Below are 20,205 nucleotides of genomic sequence, written 5' to 3'. Positions count from 1 at the left end.
ATGCTGCACAAAATGACAGATTTTGTGACTGACTGTGGGCAGGAATGTGTGTGCACAGCTAAGTGTATTAATTCCTGTGTGTCCAAACAGACATTGATCATACATTATAAGCAAGAGATATGTTAGAATCACATAAAACACTTTTGCTTGCCACCTGCAATTTTTAAATAAAATGCTTAGGTAAGCATCTGAAGCACACTGAGCTTTCACTTGGAGAATTTGAGGCTTTCCAGTGAAATTATATTAGATACAGCAGTAACTACTGCAAAGTTGAGCATATTGCATGATATTATGGAGTTCCTAAGATCTCTTTCCACAAGAAGCAAGAGATTCCAGCCTGGCAGAGTACAAGAAGATAAGGACTTAATTAAAATTCAGGTGCACCACTGCAGGTTGCAATGACTGGCTTTTTGCAATACTGGAATCAGGTGTTTTGAGACAAAAGAAGAGACATTACAAAATGTCTTTTTCTGCATTCAGTGTTCAATGCATGAAGAGATTAAGTTTACTTACTTGAAGATTTCTGCATGAGCAAATATTAGAGTGAAATGACTATTATACAAAGCACAGATCCCAGAGCAGAAAACTACACTTCATGCAGTGTCACACTTCTCTCATCCACCATCCACTATGGAAAAAAGAAAGAACCTGAAACTGGAAATGCTATAAGGGTTAGAAAAGCTTACTCCAAAGTTTGGTTCCTACCTGTTGCTCTTGTGCCAAGCATTCTCCTGTCATATATCCTTACTGAGCTGTCAGAACAACCCACAGCCAGATAGTAGGGGATGGGGGGACAGATGGCAACAGAGGTGGCAGCACGGCGACAGTTTATCAAAATATCCTGCAACAAACAAAAACGCAGCATTCAAATAATAGCTCTGAACATTTGAAGTACAATTCTGGTTTTTTTTACTTCAGGACACAGGGCCCTTAGTCAAGGAGGTTTTGAGAAAAACTAAGCCTGGCCCTGTGAAGATTTGAGCATAAATGTGTTATTGGAAAAGCCACTGCAGAGAAGGAGAACTATCAGAGAAAGAAAACTAGCTCCAGATCGACTGAAAAAGAAACCAAACCAAAACAGAAACACAGAACAGCATTTAAAAACAGACAAATACAGCAACCACAGATTTATAAACTAGCTTGCACTTTGGATTTTCATATTGAAACATAGTAACTGTTGAGTCAGGTGAGTACTAAATACACAGAAACAGTTTAAATTCATTAAAGGACCAGCAGAGGTTTCATCCATGGGAGGGAAGGAGAAGGGGAGAAAGGGAAGAAAGAAAGGAAAGAAAGGAAGACAGAAATCCCTAGAAATGGTCAATATGCACAAAGTAGAATAAAATTGATCAAGAACAGCAATCCATACTTTGGTAGCTTTTCTCCAATTCAATATTAAAACTGTTTCTGAAATCCAAGCACAGTGGACACCACCAATACCTTACCTTGTAGGGAGTAATACCAGTGAGGTAGTATAATTCATTACCAAATCTTTTCTCACAGAGGGGCAAAGGATGCTCAAGAACACAAGGCTGCAGATGATTTTCTAGGTTCATTTTCTGCCTCCAACTCTGCACTCTATAGTACTAATGTAAACCAGATCAAGAGATTCCATTTCAATGTACAATATTTTCTACCTATCTGCAGCCTCACACCAAAGTTTGTAAACTAAAAAATGCCAAAGGAGATATTAAAATTAAAAAAAAAAATAAAAAGACTCCCCAAACTGTTATTGTTTCTTGGGAAACATGTTGTCATCTCCACCAACGACCCTGAAACCTATTATTTCTAAAAGCCTTACCAGAATTCATATCCTATGTTTGTATGATGTACAGCTCTACATTTAGGTCATCTTTATTAAAAGATTTCACTCTTACATCTTTACAATCTTCCTTTGTGCAACTTGTTTTGATTCGAGTATCAAACCATCTTACAGTGCCATCTTCACCACAAGAGAGGAAAGTATAGGGATCATTTGGTACTGTCATAATCTGCACAAAAAAAAGAAAGAATGAAAAAAATAAAAGTATGAATACAGCCAGAAATAGCATTAATTTAAAAATAAAAGCATCAACATTTTGAGCAGCAGTACAAACTGAAGCAATTATTACTCAAGTCCAGCTTTCCACTGAAATAAAGAGGAAAACCAAAAAACTGGTGATGTTTCTTTATTTTCAAGAGAAGGTTTGAACTACTGAAGTAGACTATTAAATGTCAGATAAGATTAAATATCTGTAGGTCAAAGCTTACAGATATTTCTATTATCTTTTAACACACAACCTACTTTTACTGCTATCAGTTTTCAGATAACTAATCAATTTTCCTGTAATCATTCAACAAAAGCTCAGTTTATTCTCTATCAAGTAATAGAAGACAATAATAAACAATACCCTCAAGTCTGAATGACTTGAAAATACTAAATGGGTTTTATTCTCATTGCCCATTCCTTTACATTCTAAGTAGTCCCCTGAAGCAACTCTGCAATAAAGGCTGTTACTAACCTACCCCCTCATTGCAATTTATATTTTTAATTTTTTTTTTTTTTTTAGGAGGGCACTGTATTGAACTGTATTCCTAAACTCAGCCCTACTCCAAGTAGGGAAGTGGAGTCCCACATGTATGGCTTAATTCAAGAAGGCCTCCTTAAGACAAAATAAAAAGGCAAGAGGCCAAAATGTTAAAGCTGAATTCCACAGGTCAGTGAATGCACAGGAAATGTCACGTTTTTCACACTCTGCCTCTCAAACAGGAAACAGAGAACGTGGTAGAACTACACTGCTGCTACTACCAGTAACTTCACAGAAATTTATAAAGCCACAAAAATGGTTAATAGTGCAATACACTCATTCAACAGAGAGCAAATGGGTGATTCTTTAATGTTTTGAATGGGATGATTTATTCCACCCCCCCTCCTGAACTCTTATTAAAAGTAACTTAAGGATATCTATAAATCTTGTAACCTAAAGTGGGATTACAAAGGCAATCACTGCAGGATTCAGCATTTTTTTGTAGTACTGAGACAATGTGTGCTGTGCCAAATCGTTGTGCTGACCAACAAGAAGTTCAACAGGCAGAACAAAGGCAAGGTTTGAGCAACAATTGAACAACAAACTTCTGAGCTGTGACCATTATTCCTCTATATGTTAGTGTAACATATTTAAAAGACTGTTTTTCACTGCACATTTCATTCAAATTAACTTTATTTGTGTCCTTATAAAAGCCATCAATCATTCTTCAGTCCACTAAATTCTTCCAGCACGTTTGCTGGATTCCCATGCAGAGCTTGCAGTGAAAATATTTGCTTTGTTCCAGGAGTGGTGCTGAATGTGGGAAGCTCTTATTTCTAGTAGCTGTATTTTGTTTTTGTTCATACTAATGCTACTTCACAGTATACCTGTAACATAACTTGCACGTGCCAACTTCCATGTATGGTGTTTACAAATCTGTTAAGTAATTTATAAGCACTAAAACAGAGACCTGCAGACTCCAATAACTAAGAGTCGTTGTTACTACATTAAAGTTCAACAAGAACACATTATATATGTATAAAATCCTTTATAATAACTACAAAAAAAGTCTTCTATTTAACTTTAAAAGCATATAGCTATGTGATTGTTTTACTGTATTTAAAATATGAAGGTAAGAGTTGTCCATTAAAGTACATTCTCTTTCTGAAATGCAATTCCTAATGAAGGGCAACAAAGAAAAGCATTTGGCTGAGTAAAAATAAACTTGTCATGGCCTTGTATAAACAACAAATTCTTCAGAAACATGTCTCAAGAACTTCTCCCTCTCTCTCTACTTATTCTCTTCTCACCCAGAATTAAAAACAATCATACAATTATCTCAGAGTTTATCACAATCTAAACAAATTTCCACATTCCTCTGTTTTGCTGGATGTTTTTATAATGCCTTGAACAATCACAAACTCCAAGTTTAAAGAGCAGTTCAAATTCAAACCACATTCAAATTTAGAATTAGTACCTCAGGGGCAGCTCTTAGCTTTTGTTATTTAGAGAATCCAGTGAGTCAAAGTTCTATATTTAATGTGATGATGTGGTTACATACAGCTGGGCAGTAACATCACGATACGTAGAAATTATCTTCCCACTCCAGAAAACTCCCAGTGACAAGGTTGGGTCATGTCAGAAGCTGAAGCTGCATCTCAGCCATTTGTTTAAAACTCCCTGCTATTTGCTCTATTATATTTCATGTGCCAAGGATCAAAAAAAGGTCTGCTATGCCACACAGGAACACATGCATTTGGTGTCCCAGTGTCAGGTTTAAGACACAGCAACAGAATTTATAGCCTTTATAAAAAAGTATTTCCCAAAAATGTATTATAAACCTATGTTTTTAAAGGGAGCTCAATTCTAGATATGTTAAACCTCAGTGCAAAACTAGATAAGAAAAATAACTTCAGAAAGAGACACAGTTGTTAAAATAATCATTGTCACGCAGGGATTTTGATATTCCTTCCATTAACTGTGTTTAAAAACTATAAACAACCAAACTGTATCACATTACTGTCATTCAAAACAACAATAATCATATGTTTAAAATATTTAAATTTGAGCTCTCTTCAAAAACGAAGGTTTATAATACATCTTGGGAAATACTTTTTATAAAGGCTATAAATTCTGTTACTGTGTCTTAAACCTGACACTCGAATATTAAATGCATGCATTACTGTGTGGCATTTTGTTAAAGCAAATTGCTGAATAAAAATCATCCCAAATAAGACCATTTTAACTGTGCAATATAGCAGGCAAATGTCCCTGCCCTCTTCAAGTAATGATTTTGAAAAAAAAAAAACTACACTCCTACAACTAGTTACTGTTCAGTGATAGTCATTCTCTAGAGACAACAATAAAACTTGCATCTCCATTTGCCAGACAGTTGGGCTCTCCATATTTCTTCTAAAATATTTTTTAAACTGTTACTGGTTTGTTTTGACAAGTTTAACTTGTTGTATCCACGAAATTTGTATTTATCATCTGGTTCAGTAGCTTGCAGCGTGCACACCATCACCACTGATGACAAACAACACCTTGCAAAGAGACAATCTTTGCATCTCCTGTGACAGGCCAGTTCTGGTCTCTGTTGCTTCTCCTCACCCACAACCACAACTGGCAGCTGCTTTCAGTTCTGATTTCCTCAGGAAGTGACAGTGACCTGGCAGACACCCTCCCCTACAAGGACATTTCAGCTTTAGGAAACAGCATCTCAGTGTGCAGATGTTGCTGTGAAAAGGCAGGTTTTTATTTCCGATGCAGAGAACACCCAATGGACGAGGGCAGTTCCCAGAGCAGCACAGACTGCTATATATAGTCAACCTCAGAGAGAACAGAGGCACTTCAGGCTTCTGGCTGGGGGCCCTGAGAGCTGATGGTGTTCAAAGGAAACAGGAGTTTCTCAATCAAAAAAAAACCTCAAAAATAACAGCAGGCGATGCGAGCCTGGGATCCGGAATCACATTTTGCAAAACTGAAAGTTTTGTATTAAACCCAGGGAAAAAACCAAACCAAACCAAACCACAAATCCCAGAAACAGAGGAAATATCACAGGGTTCACTCGACTGACCTGAAAAGTGACCCTGCAGACAGGATGTGTTTTGACAAAAGGCCTTAGTGGAACATGTGTAATTACAACCATAAGGATACTTTTACTACATGATCAAAAATTAATTATGGCAGCACCTCAACCACTTTCTTTTTTCATACACTCCAAATGTTTTTAGCAGAGATTTTAAAATATTTTGTTCACGTAACATGCAAAGAAAGAGATCTAACAACTTGCTATGAAATCTGAGCTAAATAGTTAAAAAAAGAGATGGATTTGGGATTATTTTCCCCCTGTGTGTATACTGTGGAAGTATTAAAAAACCCCAAACAAATAAATAATTAAAAAAGGGGTACATTTATAACCTAAGAAGAAAATAGCAGTATTTTTTCCTATTTTAACCACACTAACTTTTACAAGCAGCACATTTTGCTACTTGTAAAAAATACATAGATCAAATATTTAAAAAAACCCTCAATAAATCTTATTATCTTCCTAAGCTAACTAACACTTTGCTCCTTCACTTGCCTAGTTTATATGAACCAAACTTCCAAGGGAGGATTGAAAACACTGTCATTAAACTTACAGCTAAAGAGTTAACTAGAATACACAATAGAAAAATTATCTAAAACTGTAAACACAGTTGTCAGACTAAGCTGTTCACACATGCTGAAATAAGCATTTCTTAGAAGGATTTAAGTTGTGAAAAAGGCATTAAACTGCTGAAACGTTCGGGGGGGAGAGAAGAGGGAGGGCACGAGGGGAAGAATAAAAATAAAAATGCAAACGCCATTGCTCCCACCTCCCATCTTACTTCAGGAAGAAATTCACAACACAATTTAAATCGGTTTTGCTCTGCAGCACATTCATTCAGTGAAGGTGAATTCATATTTGCAAAAAAAAGGGGTGTCTTAACAACTGGGAAGTCCTCCATTTAATTTAGACAGCACATTTCTTTGTTAAAGCCTACTCTAAGAGAAAAAAAAAAAAAGAAAAAAAGGAAAAACAAAAACCCTCAAAAAAGAAAGAAGAAAAGTTCTATAATTCTCACTGAAATAAAATTTTCAGTGCTCTGGTTAGAATCTTGGGCAACAGCGTAAGAAAATATGTATTTTCCCCATTTAAATGATCATATACTCGTGAGAGGTACCTCATAGGTGGTTCCATAGTGGCAGGTGTATTGGCATTGCCTGTTGGTCTCTGCATCTTGTTCAACATTGGTGTAAAAAATGACTCCATCTCCAGAGCAGGACACAATCTGTTTGTCATTGGTGCACGGCAAGAACTTTGCGCTGAAAATATTGGCCCTGTGTCCTGAGCGAATCGTCGTTAAAACCTGAGGGAGGAAGAAAAAAAAGGAAGGTTGTACCAGGCTGATGTTTTCTGAGCAAATAAAGAATGGCACAATAACACAGAGTGTGGTACTTTGAAACATGAGTTATGCACAGGCTGCCAGTGACCTGCAGCGCAATGCAACAGAGAAACTGTTTTTACACTGAATTTTTTCCAAGAACAAAGTGGTTCCACAAGAGACATTCGCTTAGGCACTTGCACGAAGTTGTCTGCAAAATAAAAGGACTGGAATGGAAGTGCCACCTTTTGTTTTTGCAGTGCTTGTTATATATCACATCGGGTTTCTCGAAGTGAAACGTTAGTCCAGGGTGATGGTGCAGCCAATAGGCCACGAGCAGAGATTTAGAAGACCTGGAATATTGTAGGTCAAGAAGAATAAAGCATTGTAATTCAAGCCAACTTTATAGCCTTTAAAAATTGATGTTACTCATAAAATGAACTCACTCTGAAAAGAAGAACTGAAGTTTACAGGGAAGGATGTTTTGAAACCAGCCATAAATAAATAAACATTTAAGAACATGATTAAAGGGCAATAACCAAGACTTGGTCACAGTGAATGTCTTTCATCTACAGTACAAGCAGAGAAGCACATGATTTACTTCACCATCACAGCTGATTTTAAACACTTTGTGGTGACCCTTTATACTTCCTAACATACTTCTTATTAGACTATCAAAACTGAAAAACCCCTCCATATGCTTTCCTGTGCACTAGTGAACGTTCTATTCTTACCTTATTTCCCCCAGCTGCAGCACTTAAACCAAACTGCATTTTTCACCACTTCTATTAGGGGAAAAAAATACTTCCCAAGTTGTTTACAGTATGAAAATTACTTCCAAATTTCCACTCAATTAACTTAATCAAAGAAAACATTATGCAAATGAAGTTGTTCTGTTAGTAATAGCTCATGCCTAACATTTCAGAAGTGCTATTTCCCACCTCTTAAATAATTCACACAAAGAAAGATTAACAGTGTATCTGCATATTCTGAATGGTACACATGGCTTAGTGTTAAAAATAAAAAAATAATTATCAAACTCAGGAAATATAATCCATTAATTTTATTTCAATAAATAAAGGTTTGTTCAGATCTCTGCATTTTACTGAAAACATTTAAAAAACACATATTCAACAGAAATTAGGAACTCTGTATCAGAGCAACTCAGAACAAGAAGTCCATAAGTTATCCTAGTTCAGATGACAGCTAAAGATGTCAGGAGTCAATCCCACCTCTGATTTCACACTGTTGCTACCATGAAATAAATATTTTTGTCGTGGTAAAGATGATAAAGGGACTGAAGCAACTCTCTCGTGAGGAAAGGCTGAGGGAGCTGGGCCTGTTCAGCCTCAAGAAGAGACAACTGAGAGGGAACCTCATCCCTGTCTGTCAGGGGCTGCAGGAGGGGGCAGGGGATGGACCAGGCTCTGCTTGGGGGGGTCCAGCAATGGCACGAGAGGAACGGGCAGGAACTGATGCCCAGGAAGTTCCACCTGGACATGAGGAAGAACTTCCTTGCCGTGCAGTGACCCAGCACTGGAACAGGTTGCCCAGAGAGGGTGTGGAGTCTCCCTCGCTGGAGATACCCAAGAACTGCCTGGACACAACCCTGTGCCCTGTGCTCTGGGATGACCCTGCTGGAGCAGGGAGGTGGGACCAGGTGACCCACCGTGGTCCCTTCCAGCCTTGCCCATTCTGTGAAATGCTTCCTTATTAAATTAGATATTTTTGTAACACAGGACACTGCATTGATGGCTGAAGTCTATTTTTGCTGCTCTAGCTAGTTCATAACAGAAAATATGGTGATAAGGGTATTTGCCAAGATGACAGATTACACTACAGTTCTAATACCAATACCAATTTGCTCCCTTTTCCTGTATTGATTCTGTTATTCAAGCCAGAGAAAATCAGCTAACACAGCTCTAACAGTCATTAAAAATCCCATGTCTAGATATTTCAGGAACAAAACTGATTATTAAGTCTTCTTGCTAGTACCTGCTGTTTTATAATTGCATTTGCATGTATTGGGGGGAAAAAATAATAGTAATTAAAAAAAAAATCTATCTCCTCCTCTGAAGTTATGTAAAATAAATAACTCAGCTAACTGTAAAAAATAAGAAAACAAGACATCTCCTATATTTCTTATTAGTCTTAAGTAAAGCAGTAGTACACAATGGAGAAAAAAACCCAAAATTGTCCCATGAAAGCATAAAGCTTCAATTGCTGCATCTATTAAAACAATACAACATTTTAATGCAATAATTATATAGTAAGATAATAATGTAGCAACTACCTGATAGTGAGATATTAAAATAAACCCTGAACAATAAGTAATACTGAACATCCTTTACTTGCACAAAAAATTCTTACTCTGCAAATCTGTCCAACACCACTCACTTTGGAATATATCCATCATCTACTTCATACCTGTCTTAGACACCTTTTCTTCTTCAGCTGAACTCCCAGACCAAGAGAAATCTGAGTCTAATGACACTGATCTGAACTTTGTCGGACTGACACCAAGAGTTGAAAGGAAGAGATGAAGTTTGAAAGGTATGGATTTATTTGGGGAAGTGAGGAAAATGGCCTTATCTATAGGCACAGGCAACTCTCCAAATCACTATAATTATCCCTCCAAAACTCTTCAGGAAAGCAAAATATCATCTTCTACTCAAACTCTCTTCCACCATCACAGCCACACGTTCTGGCTCTCTCACCACATTTAATTTTTTTATCACCTCTTCAGGGTTTAGTTCTCAGCCTCTGAGCGAGCACGGGAGAGAGGACAGAGAGTTCAGAGCATCTGTTCCATCAAACTACAGCAGTTCCTTAAAGAGCAAAGTGTGGGACACTGCTACTACCTGATGGATGCCAGCTGGCATTTCTGGAAACCATCCAACTGCATCTTAACCCCTGTGAGTGGAGGAGTGGAAAGGCAGAGACCTCTACAGCACCTTCTGCTTCACAAACCTCCTTCCCTTGTATCAGTACAAATTCTGCTGCATCCACACACAGGTACACACAAGGCAATGTCATTTCAAGTGGGAGTGAACCATTTGAATCAAGATTGACACCTCAACGACACCAACTCAGTACATTACACAGAGCAAAGGCCAACACAATATTTTAAAACGAAAGTGAAAGGAAAACAATTTATCTGACGATAAGATTTCACAGGAATTACTGAATCCTATTTATAGTCCTGACACTAATCTGCTGTGAGACCATGTTCCCTTTGTGCCAGACCACGTACCGTAAAATGGGATAATACCTATGTCGCAAGGGATTAGAGTACTAAGGTTTTAAAGCACTGTGGGGTTCTATTCCCATTTATAAATGCTGTGAAGTGCATGATATTATCTCTGTCAGATGATAATTAATATCTGAAAACCAATATATTGAAAAAGAACTTTAATATGCTGAAAAATAATAACTTACACTTTATTTTAAAATTAGCAAGTATCCAGAAACAAACCTACCTTTCTGCTGTAGGGATTACTAATTACCAGGTTGGTGTCATCTGAGCCAGATAAAATATATTCTCCTGTGTCGTTCCAACAAATTGTATTCACCTGCATGAATTAAAAAAAACTTGTTTAGGCATAGAGCAATTCAATTTTCCCTGTATTAAAACATCTATATTCACCCAACACTACAGAAATAGGAGTTAAGAAATTCAAATGAAATGATGTCATTTCTAAGTAGCTAGCACCAAAAAAAAAAAAACAAAAAACAAAACAAAAAAAAAATCTGTGTTTTTTAAAACAAATTGATAAGGCATCTCAATTACTCCCTCTGCTTCTCAAGAGTTCATCAGGTAAATTAAGCCTTCCCACAAGGGCCTCAGTAGCCACAATTTTACACATTCAGGTGCTTTAATGTACCAAATCTACTCCATAGAGTTCTCCAAATTTGATCTGGAGGGCATCACAATCTTTATTGTGGCTTCACCATATCCAAATTCTGACCATCCATTGCTTTGTGCACTTTTCACTGACCACACTTTCTCAGGGAAAAGCAGCATCCATCCCAGATCCCTTTTGAAAAGTAAGAGTATGCTGGGAAAGAAGAATCCTACAGGGAGGTACAGAATCTTATTGGAAGAGCTTTACAATATATTTCCTTATCAATTCTCCTTTTCACAAGCCTGTGCTTTATAAGGTGTCATTGAAATAAAGCTGTGAAAGCACTCAAAGTCCAGGAAGCTCAGAAAGTATCCTCCAAGCAGCAGCTCATGCACAAGCACCAAGGACTGCATGCATGACCATTATTATTTCAAGTAGCCTCTAAAATACCTTCAAGTGCCAAACTGCAGCCATCATCATTTTCTGCTGGCTGTATTCTGTTGGCAGAACAACTGCCTTAGTATGATGAATCAGAATGGATTATAAAATTAATAAAAAAGAACTTTGTTCTAAATCCTTTTTCTTTTTGGTTTTGCTCGTTTGTTTTTTTTTTTAATTCAAATGTTTCATTCTGAGCCCCCCAAAAAACAAAACCAATTTTTGTTTAAAATAAATACACCCATTTTAGCTACTGCTTTAATTGCAAGCTTAGTTGGGGTTAGTTGCACAACCAGAGTTAGCTGTTTCAGGTGGATCATATGGAGAACACCTTGATACACTCAAGTCTAGGAACTTTAGGAGAGACCTTTGTGTTACAAGAGTTAGCTCTCAGCAGCAGTCAAATATTGTTAGGACTCATTAGGCAATGCACACAAAAGCAAACACTATTCTGTCAGAGTATACATCCATGCATGGCAATTCCATGTCTTCCACACTATCCAGTTTTGGTTCATGTCCTGCTCCCATATTCTCCTTTTCTATTTAGTGCCCATTCGAAAAGAGAAATTGTGATGAAGAGTTACCAGGGTGCTCAGAGATATCTAACAACTTTTATTGCAAGAATAAAATAATTTGTACTACCCTGATGCTTATGAAATCCTGACTGACAGGGAAAAAGTAAGAAATAATTTTCTGTGGAAATTAGGAATGGAAGGCCTTAAATTAAACCATCACATGACACACTTGGCATTTTAATGAAACTGGAAATCATTGTCATGGAACGTTCTAAACATCAGAAGTGGAAGAATATACATATTTATCAAAGAAAAATGAAAAATTATCAGAAACAAGCATGCACTGTCTTTACTTCCATCTATCCATTAAAGTCTGATGTGTTCTCTAAAATACCCATCAAGCACTGTCTGCTTCCCCTGTCTCAACTTTCTTCAAAAATATGTACTGGCCACTCTCAGGGCCAAGTTATTGGGCTCAACTGAGCATTGGTGTGATCTTGCATGGCCACTTTTATGATCTTATAACTCTGGCTGTCAATCACCAAGAACCACTCATTCAACCAGCCCCCAGAACCATCTGCCATTGAAATAACCTGTCCTGACAGCGACTGTGCTCTGAAAATGTTGTCAAACATAGCACACTACTACAGCTAGAGCAAGCACTAAACCCAAGAATGTTTGTTTTCATCTACATTTCCCTTCAGGCAGAAAAATGTTATCATTGCCCTAAAGAATCCAAAATGCTAATATAGGAATACAGGAATAGAAACCAAAACAAAATACTGAAAAAACCGAGGAAGCTACCAAAAAGAATTAAAAACACGATGTGAGAAAGAAGAGTTAGCAAAGGAATTAAACAAATTGAGGGGGTGGATGTGTATATTTATGTACAAAATCAAAATCAGAAGGACAGGAAAGCAGAGAAAGCATTGAAGATGCAAAGGGGAGACAAGATTATATAAATTGTAGCATCACAAGCCTACTCAAGACATCAATCATTCTCCTTTTAAATTCCAATTTCTTTGCACTGATTGCCTCAGTGGAGCAATTTCAACACACTCTACCCAGGCCAAAGTTGGTTCAAAAAAAATCTTGAAGTGAGATGACACAACCGGATGTGTACTAGAGGTCTATAACTAAACAGGCTTTTTATTCTGTACCCAGTCACCTTCTTGATATTGCTGTCCATAAATAAGCCAAAAAATAACAAAGGCTCTCAGTGGGATAAGCTTGATCTTTTTTTCCAGACAACACTGACTTTCCAATAAGTGATCAGTCAATACACACAGTGCTCAGGACAACCTATTGACCAGCTCTGAATAACCCAAATAAAATGGCACAAGGATCACTAAAAAGAGATGCTCAATAAAAGCAGATAAATAAAAGTTCTCATCTCATTCCACTGGTAGCAAACCCACTTTTAAAATATCCTCTAAAATGAGGACTAGCTAGAAAATTGGTCTGTGTTTCAAAACCCTGTAGAAAAGCTACAGATGTGCTGCCTTCACAGCCACTTAACACCCAACTAAAAGCATAATGTAACAGTAACTCCACCAAGGGTTTGGAATTCTTGGGAAAAGGTGTTAGAGCCAAAAGAAAGGATAGATTAATCACAAATGGCAGACAGTTACTAACAAGGTAAGAAAAGTCAAAGTGTGTGTAATTAGCTTTTTTCTATTAAGTATTCCACATTATTAATTGTATCTAATTCAATTTGTCACTCATCTAGCCTTGCACTGGGCACTTTTGATTCATTAGTCAATTAATCAAACACAAATTTACTATCAAAGACAATGCAGGAGGCAGTGCAGCCAATCTTAAAAAAACTGAAAAAGCAAAGTCCTCACTTCTACGCCAAGCGGCAGGAGAATCAACTCTTTTGTGAACAGGATGAATTAACGGAATACAAGAAATAGAGGAAAGGAAATAAAAATGACTGTAGATATTCAGAACACCAGGAAGATCTCCCAAGCAAGGAAAGGGGTGGAAAAGGCAGTGCTTTTCATCTGTGGAGGACAAGGTAAAAACTGCACATTCTAACAATACACAAACTTCCTGTACTAATTCGAGCATAGCTTTGAGGACTACATCTAAAAATGACCTGCTCCCAAGTGCCATCCTGAAGGAGACGTGTGCCACAAAGAATGCTTGTTTGCTACTGGTCTAAATGTCTATACAAAGAAATGAAAAATTATTCTTCCAGGTAATCCTCTTTACTTTAAAAATGTAGTATTTGATCATGTCAAAGGCTCCATCTACATTCTGTATCTCTACCTTCCTCAGCTTTCAAAGGGCCAAAACAGGAAGAAAATAAGCCATATTTTTAATGCAATTCAATATGGTTCAGAGTTGCTTTATCCTCTACTTTCCTCAGGCTTCGTTGTTGGTGGTCCAAATTGATTGGCTTTTAATGTTTCTCCTTTGGATTTAATTACTTCATGAAGAAAACAGCTCACGTAACTCCATATGTTCCCTCATCACCTTAAGCTCCCTTCAGAGCTTAGAAAATGGCAACTTCTGGCACACATATGACTTCACTGAATTTGACAATGTGAATCCTGTTGAAAGAGGGAAATCATGCCCTGGCAGGATGGTAAGGTTACAAGCAGACACCAGTAGAGTAATTCAATTACCTCACATGCTGCTGCTAGGAACTGTGACTTCAAACCAAGTGGAAAACTGGACTGTTTCAAAGATAATGGTACCTAAACTCTGAGATGAAAATACACCTCAAACAAGAAGGTGCTGTGGTAATATTAGTGCTACAAGAGCAAGTATACTTGAAGTAATTCCAACAACTAGTCCCTTCTTCACAGATATCCCCACCTGAGTGTGACTATACTGTTGTATTTCCCATCAGATCTCTCTTTAGTGTAACAAGAGACCAAATGGCAGGTAGGAATCTGGGCTTTTATCCTCAATTAGTAAAAAAATTCCTTGCCTTAAGTAAGTTGTCCACCTTGTCCAATTATACAGCGTGCTTTATATAGAAAATATAAGTCATGACTTATCCAACAGAACAATGCAAAAGTTCCTAAAAAACCCATCCAAACAAACAAACAGCAACCAAAACCAACCCACAAACCCCTGCCATCCAACCCTCATAAAAACCCCAACCACCCCAAAAAACCCAAATCCAGGAACACCCTTAATAAGACAATATGGTATTTATTCCCCACATTTGAAATGCATACTGACTCAGCAGTTGTGGGAAATAAAAAAAATAAAAGACCCTAATTACCATTGATTGTATAATGACTTTAATCAGTAAGAGCATTGTAATATCATTGACTTTTATTTCACAGATGCTTTTTAAGCAAACAGTAAGAAATTACACTGAGTGGTTGTTGGCCATACAAGATTATTCCTCACAAAAGACCACACAGTAAAGGACATCAGAACTCCCAATACCCCATTCTTTAAAGGTGAAGGGTTCTGAGCAAATTCACCTTCTAGAGACATTTTTTTCAAACCATAGCAGTATTTTAAACACCTGCACATGATGCTGTAAATTCGCAATTAAAACATTTTCCTTCCGTGGAAACAATTAAGTTAAGCCACATGTTAAAGCATTTTTTAAAAGCCAGGACAATCAAATCAAAAGTAGCTTTCAAATACATATCCACCAGATGGATCCAAGAAACACCAAATAGCCAACACCAAATCTGCAATTTCCATTACATGAAACAGATGTAAATTAAAATTTAGATCAGTCACTCCACTTTTAACAGGTAGTGAAGCAACACTATTTTCCTGTCTTCTGTTTTTAGAGGAAAAAAATACTATTTTTACAAGACAACTTAGAAAAAAAAATAAAAAACCCAATCAATTTCAGGAAGAGAAACTTGAAAAATTTCATCTTAAGTATTTGAAGAGAAGAAAAATTACCAGAAGAGAAATTGTAAAGTAAAAAAATCACTGTTACAATCTTGAATATAAAAAATTGACATATAACTTTCTACATATAGATTCCTAGAATGGTTTGGGTTGGAAGAGACCTTACATCATTTTTATAACATTTCTTGAAAGAAAAAAAAAAAAGAGAAATCAATGCATTTGTTTCATTACATCAATACCATCTGTACCAGAACATTAAACTTACAGTGGTAGCCAGTACAGGAGAAGTAGCTGACATTTTATGCACAGCAATTCTAATCCTTGCCTTCTCCAGTCTCTCTAGTCTCTCAAAAATATAGGCACATCCAAACCATCCTTCTGATCTCAAGAAGGATGTTGTTAACATCCGTTAACAACACTTTTTCTTTAAAACTACTCCTGTGTCAGTTAGCAATTATAACACTCCTTAATTGTAAACTATAGGTGCAAGCAACTCAAGCTAAAATAATCCTTACATTTGAATAGCTTTAGAAATAAAGATGGTAAACTATGAAAGTTACCCTTAAATTTTCTTTTTTTTTTTTTACAGCATACTTTCACTTTTCCTATATCTTGTACAACAAAGACTTAGAGAGTCATGAATTTCTGCTCTATTCATCAAAGGTAACATGGCAACCTCTTTGCCCTCTACCTAGTTTAAGTGAAACCTTTTATTTTAAAGAATATGATTTAAAATATTTGGACCACTTTCAATAATTAAGTACTCAAATAAACAATATTTCGAGTTATGGTATTGCCTTTCAGGGGAGGCTTGGTTTTGTTTTCATTTTCTCTTTAACTAAGCATGTAGCACTTGATCATTTGCTTTTTAGACTTGGAGAATAAACACTCAAAACACTAATACAAAATATATCAACATAGCAAGAAACTGCTAAAAATACCTTTTAACATGAGTCCTAACTGAAAAGGCACGAATGTGTTTTACTGGCACTGGGTATTAATTCATTCAGTGCTAGACACAGACAAGGATCAGATACTTTGGTTCAAAGATAAAGTGTCAGATGTTTAAGAAACAAATACCTAGAGAATTCAGATATAGGTCTCAGCAAACAGAGTTGTCCTCCTCAGCTTTAATGCATAGTATTTGAATTTTTAAGTTAAGGAACTATTACCATGGCAACAAAATCAAAATTTAACGTCTTTCAACAAAGAAAAAAGCGACAGGTGACTTACACATCCATCATGCACATTCAAGGTTGCTTCAAGTTTTAATCTTTGGATGAATTCTCTTCTCCCTGTAAAGAAAAACACCAATTAATTACTTTTAAAAAACAATAACACTGAAGAAGTAATTAAGACCCTGCTAATGAGCACTCACAGCTTAAAACCTAAAAATAAAGAACTAGAATATAAATGTAAATCTTGAAACAATTCATGTGGTATTGTTATTTCAGTAAAGAACTGAAAGGTGATCTTCCAAACATTGCCTACAAATCTACATCTCCTCTTCAACTAGAGAAAACCCAGCTTCAATTTTGTTATTAACGTTGCATTTGGAAAAGTAACATTTAAGACCAGTAACATTCCCATATATTTAAGGGATAAAACACAGTGGAAACTTTTGGAAAGGTAATGTGAGAGGAAGAAATGAAGGGGAAACAAGAAATCTATAAATGCATATTGAATAAGGCAAGGTCCCCAGAAATTTATGTACTTATTCCCCATATACAAACTGATTTACCACTGCACTTAAAAGCACCATTGTACAAAACACATGAAGAGGGAAAAATAAAGTATATTGACAAAAATGTGGTCTTTTCCTGAACTAGATGTTTAAGCACACAGCTTTCATTTAATTCAGAGTGCCCCCATTCCATGAAAGCAGGTTATAATGAACCTAATATTCCCTTGAAAGCACTTTCAGAAATACTGATGAACCTGATATTTTTACTTGAATCCTAAAAGCATTTAAACTCAAGGATCACCAACTTTTTTTCTCTGTGTTTGTACAACTGTCAGAACAAAATTCCAGGTAAAAATATCAGATTGTAGATCTATGCTTGGCTGCATTGTTTTCAAATATGAAACTATGGAATTCACTCAAAACTGACCTCCCTTTGAAGAAACAACCAAATCAGGAAAAGAACTACAAGGGCATGTAGCGACAGGACAAGGGGGAATGGCTTTAAATTGAAAGAGAACAGGTTTAGATTAGATATTAGGAAGAAATTCTTGTCTGTCAGGGTGGGGAGGCCCAGGCACAGGCTGTCCAGAGAAGCTGTGGCTGCCCCATCCCTGGAAATGTCCCAGACCAGGTTGGATGGGGCTTGGAGCAACCTGGTCTAGTGGAAGGTGTCCCTGCTCATGGCAGGGAGATTGGATTTAGATTATCTTTAAGGTCCCTTCCAATCCAAACCATTCTGTGATTCTAGTTCACTATTCTTTCTTTATCCATTCTTTTTTCCCTGGAGGAACAGATTTGACCATAGGTTCTTAATGGTTGGGTTTTCCACCTTTCAGTTAAATCCTATTATTTGTACGAATCACAGAATGATTTCTGTATTTTTAATGAAGATTTCTGTTTTCAGGCTAATTTGATTTCACTTGTTTGTAAGTAAGTGTGAATACAGAGGTGGGAAATATCACCTGCTGCATCCTTATATCTCACTCTGCATGACAGAAACCCAACAATTTGCTGCTGGGCTGCTACCGTAAAGCAAAATACAGTAAGACATGACCCCCAAAAGCACAACTTCATTAAGAAAGGCATACTCCACAGGCCAACACAAAAATCCAGTGCTTGCCAGTCCCATCACACTTCCAGTTGCAGGACAAAAAATTTTGACAGCAGTGGGTGATTCTTGGGCACTGCATATCACAGATCTGCATGTGCATTGTGCTTGCTCAGAATGCTCTGGACACACACACTAAAGATCACTAAACAATTTTTAAAAACAAGCAGAGCAACAGACTCTTCTCTCCTGGTCTTAATCCAAACCACTTAAACCAGCAAGTAAGAAGCAACAGCTGTGTTCCAATCCCATCTTCAATGGCAATTTTAATTTCCTTAGAGGAGTCTGTTGACAAAATTAGATATGAACTGACTTGCTCTCATTGTTAGATTAGGATTTTTTGGTCTTAATAAGGACACTGTACTTATACAAGTTTCAGTAAATGTTTAACTTGAGATGCAGACATAAGGTGTCTCATATATTTAACACTTGCCCATTTTAAAAACACTAAAAACATATGTTGGGATTGCACGTGCTAGCATATGTTAGTTGTTACATATGTGATTAGTTTTTTATCATTTGATCACTATCTATCTAAATACTGTTTCAAGGAAGGAACTAAATACAAGCAAAACTACAACACTTATGGTTTCCTTATTCCCTAAAGTAAAGAGGGGGCAAGGGAGAAAACAGTTAAAATGTTTTGCCTCCAAAAACCTATTTGATTAAGTACTAAACACCATAAGACAACTGAATGGATTGTTTCTAATTTGTCTTATCACTTAAAACTAGAACCACCGGATTCTAAGTGGTGGGGTTTTTTCTGAAAGAAAAAACTGAAGTACTCTAATAAACTGACCTGAAGAAAATATTGCCTCTGCATTTGCTGTTGTTAAAAGCTGAGTAAAGTCAGTGAATTTGTGTTCCTTGTACTTCAGCAATGACTTCCACAGGTTCACTGGTTTGCTAACAAAGCTCAGCAATAAGTACTAGAGTACTTTTCACTTGATTATTTTTGTCACTGACCCATTTTTATCGCAGTAAAAAAAAAAAAAAAAAACAATCCTTTCTGGGTTGTTTTGTTTTATTCTTCAGGTGCATCACAACTGTTATTGTTGGATGTTCTAACAGTCAAAGGACTGCCAAGAACTCTGCTCTCACAGGTGACGAGAATCTTCACAATCCTTAACTCTCATTCCCATTAATCCCATGGACACCTGAGCCCTCCTGGCTCCCCTTTGAACTACGATGATGGAGGAGACCCCAGTCTTTGACAAAACCCCAGAGAGTACTTTTTTCTTTCAAAATCAGCATCAAGACCTGTGTCATGTTTTGGTTTTTCACCACCCAATACTGTGTGCAGGCTCTTGTGAGAGCCAGAAACTATTTCTCTGTCCCCTTAACTAAGAACTGCCACTAGAAACAGAATCATTTATTTCTGTGAGGGTGTTTCAATATATCGTTTCCTATATTCAAATAGGGCCTCTCTAAGACAGGGATCAAGTGATCAAGGTGTCATCACCAAGATTATCTCACTGGACAGTGGAGCACACATGGGGTTTGCTCTGAAACTGCTCAGGTAAAGCTACGGACAAGAATCCGATAAAACAAACCAAAAAAAGCCCTCTTAAATTTCAAATGGCAATGATGAGCCCCCTGTGAAGTGTTTACAAAGCTGAAATTTGGAAAGCTATCAAGCTAATGCTCCACCCACCCATTTTCACTAGACATTGTGCACCAGCTGAAGCCTCAAGGTCCAGTACCACTCTCAGTAGAACGATCAATAATACTTTCAGTTTTTATCCATCTACCCATTTTCACCAAACATTATGCACTGCTGAAGCCTCAAGGTACAGTGAAACCCTCAATACAGTAATTTTTTTTTAGTATATATTGATCTAGAGACTAGAGGACCATTTCCAAGG

General features: G+C 36.9%; 1 protein-coding gene across 7 annotated transcripts in view; it reads right to left on the bottom strand.

The window, feature by feature from the left end:
* DCAF6 (DDB1 and CUL4 associated factor 6) overlaps window positions 1-20,205 on the bottom strand; it is an 81,666-nt gene that overhangs the window by 49,171 nt on the left and 12,290 nt on the right. For all 7 annotated transcript variants that reach the window (XM_017830727.1, XM_017830728.1, XM_017830729.1 and 4 more), the window contains exons 2-6: window positions 16,782-16,843; window positions 10,393-10,485; window positions 6,713-6,898; window positions 1,878-1,991; window positions 706-841 (exon numbers count right to left, since the gene is read on the bottom strand). In XM_017830727.1, coding sequence (XP_017686216.1) covers window positions 706-841; window positions 1,878-1,991; window positions 6,713-6,898; window positions 10,393-10,485; window positions 16,782-16,843 — 591 coding nt within the window. The remainder of the gene's footprint in view (window positions 1-705; window positions 842-1,877; window positions 1,992-6,712; window positions 6,899-10,392; window positions 10,486-16,781; window positions 16,844-20,205) is intronic.

This window comes from Lepidothrix coronata, unplaced genomic scaffold (genome assembly GCF_001604755.1).
Source record: "Lepidothrix coronata isolate B3197 unplaced genomic scaffold, Lepidothrix_coronata-1.0 Scaffold183, whole genome shotgun sequence".
Taxonomy (NCBI): Eukaryota; Metazoa; Chordata; class Aves; order Passeriformes; family Pipridae; genus Lepidothrix; species Lepidothrix coronata.
Note: the sequence above shows the minus strand (reverse complement) of the source record. Positions and strands in the feature narration are given on the sequence as shown.